Here is an 8544-nt window from a genome sequence, read left to right as displayed (position 1 = left end):
AGGGGTTGGGCCCCCGAGGGGCAGGAACGGACGGAAGTAAGGTAGTTGACGAGCCGAGGAGGGGCGCCCCAAGTAGGGCCGGGGAAGGCAAGGAAAGCCTGCCCGGCACCGGACAGGCAAGGGGCGAGTCCTGCAGTAAGGTAGGCAACCGTAAGAGAGGGCCAGAGAAAAGGATGCGCAGAGAGAGGGGGCGCGCACCGGGTAGGCAGAAGACACAGTCGGATGAGGAGGATTCGCATAGACGAGGCGTAACAACGGCGAAGGAGGTCGCCGCTTCTGTGGAGAAGCAGAGGCTGGGTGGAGGCGAAGGTGAATGGCAAAGTAGCGACGAGCGAAGTTACCTGTGGCACGAGCCGAACTAGAGGCAACGCGGCGGAGTCTTGGGAACGAGGTAGAGAATATGAATGGTAGGTAAGAGAGTCGGCATGAGGCTGGAGGCTTACGTTTTCTGCTGTCGATGACTGCATTAGGTTATTTTCGTACTCTCTACTCGATTGCCGTGCGAGCGGCCCACCCGCCCTCCCACTAACAGCCAAATGGCTGATCGGAATTGTCTTTGAAGGGTTTGGGTACCGCGGGAGTGTGGTCGCAGACGCAATGGCCTTCCCCACAATAAGTTAGTAGTGAGTACGGATCACGCGATGACGTTTAAGCAATGCAGCCCCGCTATCACCCTTCACGGTTGTGTCATGACCTCGAGTCCATTTACGCTCTTATAGGCGTTGAACAAGACCAAAATGCCTCCTATTGGCAACAGAACACGCTGCACAACTTTGACCTTCTTTCCTTAGTGAAACAATTGAAGATTATCGTCCTCTGTGAAAAGTAATCAACTATTTGTTACTTGACGGCTTACCTGCTAGCAACACGGAGGACATCTGTGTCTGGGTTGATGGTTAATGCTTCATGTCGGACATCGTTATTTGTCAGCACTTAAGGTAGCATCAATATTTGGCTCTCAACCGAAGGGTATTGATTTGTGGAGAAGGCGCTGCGGCAGCAATGGCGGGCAGGACGATTGAGCAGGGTGTTAGCCTGCTGACGGCTGGCGAGATTAGAGTGGTAGGACACAAATGGGTGCATTGGGAAAAGTCTCGATCTTGCAATTATACAGGAGCTCAAGTATGGGCCCGGGCCGAATCGGTTGCAGCTTGCAATCCCGCTGCGGAAACAATACCCATGTCCTCGCGCCTCCTGACCACGCCATGCAACACAGCCCAGCACCAAACATCCCCAACGTTTGCATCCGGATCCCCTGTCATCTAGGTACAGCCAGCAGACGAGCAGGGGTTGCTAGGCCCGCAAAAGGCATTCCAAACGCAGTGCAACACTTACCCCCGTGCTTACCACACCCAGCTCCGAGAACCCCCCATCGAATCCCCTTCCCCCCATGCGACTACTTCATAATCCGCCAGCGCACCGTGCGCTTAAAATAACCCAACCCGTATCCCAGCAGCAGCGCCCCGATCCTAAGAAGGACTAACTTGGACAATCACCATTCGAAGCACACGAAGCACACGGACACGCGAGACAAATACACACACGCACCCGTTCATCACCCCCCAGGCCGTCCTGCCGGTGGGGGCGGTCCCCCGCGACGCCATGGAGGAGTATCTGGAGCTCATTAACAGGTGGGCCTGATGGTGGCGAGGTCCTAGTCCTGGAAGCCTTTTGCATGCCGTACAGGTCGTGCCCTGGTGTTGTAGGTAGGTAGGTGGGTAGGTAGGGACCGCCCTTACCTGTTTCTTTTCCAGGGCCGCGGCCTAAGGACCGTCATACATTTCACAGACGCAGGGATTTTGGCGGTGGGAGTGCGTGCGTGTGTTCGTGTGTGTGCGCGCGTGTGCGTGTGCGTGTGTGCGCGTGTGTGGGTGTGTGTATATGAGTGTGTATGTGAAGGTTACAAGTATTATCTGACCGGGCCTGACACTGGCCACAGGGGCTGCTGCCCAGCCCCGACAGAGGAAAGACCGCCTAAGCTCTCTCCCTAAGCGGACGGGAGAGGGGCGCTAGAGGGGCCCCTCTGTCTTGCCCCCACCTAAGCAGCAGAGAGAGCAGCAGGTCTCTGCTAGCTCCGCTCTCCTCCCCCCGGGGGGTGGGAACGTGTTTGCGTTACGTGACAATCACAAGGCGGCACGTCTTAGGTATGGGGTTCGAAACACATCCAACCCGCTCTTCCCACTCCCCTTGCTTTTGGCATATGACTTTTCCGCCATCTCCTTCCAACCCCCCCCGGCTCCGAAACCCTACCCGGATTAGAAACCATCCTTTTTTTCTTGGATCATGATCCAAATCAGCGCCTTTTATGCATCCGATGCATCATACTCTCTTTGCCGTCTTCAGCCTGTTTCCAGGTCCCCCCTGTACCTCCTCCTACTCTTCCTTCCCAAAGCCGTAAGCGCTTTTCATACTAAGGGTTTTGGGAGTGCGTGCGTGTGTGTGTGTGTGTGTGCGGGCGTGTATGTGTACGAGTGTGTATGTGTGGGGGGGTTATACTTGCCATAAACCCAGCCCGCTTTTTCTTCTCTTCGATCCTTCCTGAACGCCGCCTGGCTCCTCCGCCGCTGCTGCCGCCGGCGCTGCGACCAACCCCCCGCAACGCTCCGAAACCTTTTTTTTTCAGGTACCACCACGTTTCGCTCTCCGCCACAAGGTACGTACCTACGTACGCACGGTTGTACGGCGTTCGGCACGCCTGAGTGCATACATGCCGGATGATGTATTTCGCCACGGCTAATTTGAAGGCGATTCATCTGCTTTAAATGCCTCTCGCGCCACCCGTTCGTCTGTCTGTTTGTTTTGAGTTTTCTTACGTTTGTATGTTTCCATGCATGTACGTCTGCGTATGTATGTATGTGTACGATCCTCGCAGATCGTTTTATCGGGAGAGTCCTGTCGTACAGGCGGCGGCTGTCTCCGCCGCAGGCCTGGCGGGCGGTGTCAGCAAGCCGCCCCTTCAACTGCTGGACTGGTCAAATTCGTACTTGCACCTCAGGTTCCTACAGGTACGAATGTACGGCATGGAATGGAATTATATGCTTACAACATTCGTACACGCTCGTGTGTACATCGGTTTTTCATTGAATTATATTTGCTCCAATTCTTGAACAACTTAATCCCCTCCCCTTTGTACTGCCGTTGGTCGTTACCCCCGTACTTCCCGTACTGAAGCTGTCGTTTCCCGTAGTAATGCTCCTCCCGTTTGCCCTTTTGCCCTTTCTCCACGCGCGGGATTCTCCCCGCCCAAAACACACACACACACATACACGCACACACGCACACATACACACATACACACATACACACATACACACATACACACACGTCCACGCACACACATGCATGCGGCGAAGTCTGAGGACGCTCGGCGCCGCACCCGTCTTCCCGAGCTGTATCCCGGGCGGCAAGTGCTGGCCATTCTGGGCGTAGTGCACTGTCCCATGTGCTCCAATGTACAGCAGGTACGGCAGGGGTGTACGGCATCGGACATAGAACCCGGGCCAAACCGTTTACTTTACGTGCGGGTTAGTGATCTCCGGGCGGCAAGGAGAAAATATGTTGAAGAGGGAATTGGAGATGGTGGTGCACCCTTCGAGGGGAAGGAGGAGGGGGAAGGGTGAAGGGAAGGGGGACGGGGGAGAGAGGGGGAGGGAGAGGGAGGGGGGGGGAAAGGGGGAGGGGAAGGAGGAGGAGAAGGAGGAGGGGCTGGAGAGAAGGAGGGGGAGGAGAAGGAGGAGGGGTGGGGGAGGAGGAAGGGAAGGGGAAGGGGGAATAAGAGGGCAAGGGGGAGGAGGAAGGGGAGGGGGAGGGGAGATAAGGAAAAGGGGAGGGAAAGGGGTCCCCATTCCGGCAATAACTGTGTTGCCGTACTCCATAATGTGACTTTTGATTGTCCGGTGGTGATGATTCCCCATCCCGAAATTCGCAGGCGTACGACGAGTTCAAGAAGATTTGTCGGTGAGCCGTCGACGTGTCACTGCTGCTGCTCTGCTCCAAACCTTAGATCTGTACGATGATGTAGGACGCGAAGAAATAATTTTAAATAATAATAATAATAATAATAATAATTATTATTATTATTATTATTATTATTATTATTATTATTATTATTATATAATAATAATAATAATTATTATTATTATTATTATATAATAATAATTATTATATTTATTATATTTATTATTATTAATTGTTGTTATTATTATTATTATTATTTCAGTGGCCAGGACAAGGGATATGAGACGAAAGGCATGCAACATGATGCCCCCGAGTTGCCATGCGCCGCCAAATTCTCTTCCCTGCGCCCAACTGCTGCCCGTTGTCTTGTAACCGAAAACCAACTCCAACTAACTCCCAACTAACTCCCCATTCCCATCTCTGGTATCAGCATCACTCGTCTGTGGTTCGTCTTTCCAATTTCCCCCCCCCTAATTATTTGTATCGCATACGTGAAATATACGTGTTTGCACGTGCTGACGTGCGGACGTCTTTTTGCTTTTTCGTGGTCCCCCCTGTCAGATCCTACCCCGAGGCCCTCGTGACCCGATGTTTCGTGTTCGAGCCCAGCGAGGACCATATTCGTCAGGAGCGAGATTGTCAACAGCTGTCTGACTTGGTCATGTTTCCCCCGGGTACGGGTGTACGGGTGTTGTGTGTGCGGATGGGGGGGTCGGTCGGGGTGTGTGTGTGTGCGTATGTATGTATGTATGTATGACTTAGATTACACTGTGGGCTGCGAGAGCCGGGGGCCGAAGCCGAAACACAGCGCAAGGGTCGGGAGCACACAGCACAAGTCGGTTAGTCTTGTGTGCTCCCGACCCCGACTCAGACTGCCAACACTCTACGCAGCCACTCCGCAGCCCCTCCATCCGGGGATGGCGCTGCATTGAATATGTATGTATGTATGTATGTATGTATGTATGTATGTATGTATGTATGTATGTATGTATGTATGTATGACGTTGATTACACTGTGGGCTGAAAAGCCGGGGGCCCAGGGCCGAAGCACAGCGCGGGGGGCGGGTGCATACGGCTGGTTAGTCTCATGCACTCCGCCCCCGGGTCAGGCCGCACGGGAAACGACGGCCGGCACGCAACAGCGCTTGTTTGGCGCTCCAACTAGACGGGATCTATGCCCGTTGGTCTCCTAACATAAACGAAGTCGCAACTGGGGGGCTCTTCCTGCCGACCGAACGAACCGAGCATCTCAGAGAGCTCGCTACCAGGACTTGGGCGACCGGGAGCCCGACGAGTCTTCCCGGGCTGGGGAGGTCACCAAGCTCAAAAATCCTCACGCAAAAAAGAGCGCAAAGAGTATGTATGTATGTATGTATGTATGTATGTATGTATGTATGTATGTATGTATGTATGTATGTATGTATGTGTGTATGTGCATGTGTAAGAGAGGGGGGGAACAAATTGTAAAAGGTAGCAGTCTTTAGGAGCGAGGGGCTCAATGCCAAGTAGTAGTGACAGGGCAAAGGGAAAAGGAAAGATGATAATGTTATATTATATTAAATCGTGCGATGTGAACGTAAAAATGCAGCAAGAATGCGGGTATGAGCCTGGAGGGAGAGCGACATACATACCACATGACCATCACGGTGACCGACGCGGGCGGGAGCTGGGGGGAGAAGCGTGTGTAAGAAGCACCAAGAAGTCTTTTAAGACTTCGACTCGACCTGACCGTGTACACTGACGGGGTACGGCTTGAGAGCAAGTGCCTATTTAGGACCATATTTGCCCTGTAGGATTGCTTGCCCCGGTAGGAGGATGTGACGGTTTTTTCCGTTAGGCCTACCTTCAAAATATTTTTTGCTTTGAAATATGTTTCCCTTAAAATTCCGGTTTTTTTATTCTATATATACCAGGTGGTATTAGTCATTTGGAGCAGCACCTGGAGGTTTGGATGCACGATTTGGCGGCTGCTCTTATTACGGGTACGACACAATGGGGGGAGGGATTGGGTACGGCAGTGAGCGGGAAAGGATTTGGGTACGACAGTTGGAAGAGGGAAATTAGGGGGATTGACGTCAGTTATGACGGCGAGGTAAAAGAAGCGGGGGGCGGGATATGCCCTAGGTTAGCTTGCATGATTTTTTTTTGTGTGTGTGTGCGTGTGTGTTCGGGGAGGGGAGGGAAGAGATGGGGAGTGTGCGCGGCGATGTGAGAAGTTTTAATGCGCATTCCTTCACGTGACCCCCCTCCCTGTCCTCACTCTGCCTGTTAATCTCCCCCCCTTTCCCCCCCTCTCCCTTCCCCCTCTTTCCCCCCCTCCCCCTCTTTCCCCTCTTCCCCCCCCTCCCCCTCTTTCCCCTCTTTCCCCCCCTCCCCCTCTTTCCCCTCTTTCCCCCCTCCCCCTCTTCCCCCCCCATCCCCCTCCCCCTTCAATCTTGCAGAGTTTGGGAAATGGATGTTGATGGCCAACCCGGCTCTCATGAAGCTCAACGGATACCCGGACTCGGGTGCGGCTGGAGGGGGGGGCCGCGGACCGGAGGTGGTGTGGGGGGGAGGATGTGAGGAAAGCGGTTGGGGGGGGAGGACTAGGGTGAGGGGGTGAGGAAAAGAAAAATGGAAGACAAGGGCAGAGGAAAGGAGAAGGGTTGGAGGAAGGTGTCAAGTTAAGTGATGAACAGCGGTATGAAGGCGATAACACTTGTTTCAGAAGCAACTAAAAGCGGACAAAAACTCGTTCCCTCGGCTTAGCTATATCCTATAATCTGCTTCCCCTCTCGTCCCTTTCCCCCCCGGGGTAACGGTAACGGTAACGGTAATGGGTGGGAAACAGTTTACAGTTGGTGAATTTCTTGGGGGCTCGCAAGTGTGTATTCCCGGCCCTCCCCCCCCGTCTAAAATACTCCACAGCAACCTTTGACCGTGGACACTGCCCCCCTAAAACCCGCACTTGCCCGCCGCATTTTGGCTATCACCCGGCTGGTCACTCGCTCGTCCGCTTTCGTACTATACGATGGCGGCGGCGTACGACAGCCGACTTTACAGGTGCAAGCGCGGTACTGGACGAGATGCAGAAGCGGTTGGCAGCGGTGGACGGAGAGATGAGGGAGCGGCAACGGCGGGGCCGGTTGTTTAAGAGCAAAGGCGACATGTGTTTGCTCAGCGGCTCGCCCCGAGATGCGGCCGAAAATTACAGGTAGGGCTGTAGCACTGGGTTTTGTGTTTGTGATGTGATGTGCTACAGCTAAGGACTGATGCAGCTCACTGCAGCGGACTGCGCTGGAGGTCTTTTTCAGAAAATATTGTTCTTTGGGGGAATTTGTACAATATAATATATTTATATATTATATTATATTATATTATATTATATTATATTATATTATATTATATTATATTATGTTATATTATGTTATATTATATTATATTATATCATATTATATCATATTATATTATATTATATTATATCATATTATATCATATTATAACTACAGCGTACGTGTGTCGGTGCTCAGTGTGTTTTGGGAAGGCGAAGGTGATGGAAGCATCTCGCTGTATGCGGTTTCAACACACTAGATTGAACGTCGCTGTCTGCCTATCTGCCTGCCTAACTGTCTATCTATCTGTCTATCTATCTGTCTATCTACCCGTATATCAATCTGTATATTATTATCTGGTACATCTGTGTACGCCTGCATGTTGCAGGGCGGCTCAGGAGCTCGCAAAGGCCTGCGGCGACTGGGTTTGGTACGGCACCGCAATGGAGGTGGGTCGTACCTTGTACGGCAGGGTGAGAAGGAGGATTCTTCAGGTAGTTGGTAGAAGCGGTTATAAATGTGCCCTCGGCTTATTCAGTTTTAAGGTGGCGGGTTTTGGCCAGCCAGGTGACAGTCACGTGAATGAAAAAGGGGAAAAAAAGGGGAAAGAAGTGAAAAGGGCGATGATGACGAAGCAGGTGGTGTACTTGAATGGCTCCTCCTTACGGAACCACACCTCCTAAAACCCTAAAAAACGCATAACGAAATGTGTAACTACTCTAACCGCTTTTTTTCCTAAACCCCAGTAGTAGTTATTCTTCGTCCCCGGTGTTGACCGACTTCCCACATTCCTATTCCTACTCCCTCTTCCTTCTCCACCTTTCTAACCCCGTCCCCCTCCTCCCGCTTTCCTTGGCATCAGCGTCACTCGCTCGTGGTTCGTCTTCTTCCCCTCCGCTCCCCGTCCTCCTCCTCACCCCCAACCCCCGCTCGCCCCCCCTCCCTGCAGGGTATTGCCGCGGCGCGCATTCACGAAATCCTTACCGACCCCGCCGCGGCGGCCGCCATAGGGCCCACAACCGGCGCGTTCGGGCTAGATGCCGTCTCGGCGGGGGATACGGGGGGCAGCGGAGGCAGCACCGGTACGACAGGAGCGGCAGCCGGCGGCGGCGGCGGTGGCGGCCGTGGTGGTGGCGGTGCTGGTGGTGGTGGAAAGCAGTCAGGCCGTACGCGCGACGGCGCTGCACGTGGTGGTGGCGGTGGTGGTGGAGGAGGTGGTGGAGGAGGTGAGAGAGTGGGTTTTTTCGGGTTTGCTGCAAACTCGTACACCTCCTTT

The 8544-nt window shown here is 53.2% G+C and overlaps 2 protein-coding genes across 2 annotated transcripts in view; both read left to right on the top strand.

Moving 5' to 3' along the window:
• The window catches only part of VOLCADRAFT_106329 (uncharacterized protein), a 13574-nt gene extending 8328 nt beyond the window's left edge, over positions 1-5246 (top strand). The window contains exons 2-7 of the mRNA XM_002954265.1: positions 1567-1631; positions 2873-3005; positions 3390-3461; positions 3929-3957; positions 4519-4631; positions 5067-5246. Of these exons, the coding sequence (XP_002954311.1) occupies positions 1567-1631; positions 2873-3005; positions 3390-3461; positions 3929-3957; positions 4519-4631; positions 5067-5122 (468 nt within the window). The 3' untranslated portion in view covers positions 5123-5246. The remainder of the gene's footprint in view (positions 1-1566; positions 1632-2872; positions 3006-3389; positions 3462-3928; positions 3958-4518; positions 4632-5066) is intronic.
• A 703-nt stretch (positions 5247-5949) lies between these two features.
• Positions 5950-8544, top strand: part of VOLCADRAFT_95102 (uncharacterized protein) — a gene marked incomplete at both ends in the record, with an annotated part of 19719 nt that continues 17124 nt past the window's right edge. Inside the window, 5 exons of the mRNA XM_002954264.1 lie at positions 5950-5974; positions 6399-6464; positions 6865-7150; positions 7657-7741; positions 8218-8494. Of these exons, the coding sequence (XP_002954310.1) occupies positions 5950-5974; positions 6399-6464; positions 6865-7150; positions 7657-7741; positions 8218-8494 (739 nt within the window). The remainder of the gene's footprint in view (positions 5975-6398; positions 6465-6864; positions 7151-7656; positions 7742-8217; positions 8495-8544) is intronic.

The sequence above is a fragment of the Volvox carteri genome (assembly GCF_000143455.1).
Source record: "Volvox carteri f. nagariensis unplaced genomic scaffold VOLCAscaffold_41, whole genome shotgun sequence".
In the NCBI taxonomy this organism is placed as follows: Eukaryota; Viridiplantae; Chlorophyta; class Chlorophyceae; order Chlamydomonadales; family Volvocaceae; genus Volvox; species Volvox carteri.
The sequence above is the reverse complement of the archived record's forward strand: the minus strand, read 5'-3'. Positions and strand labels throughout refer to the sequence as shown.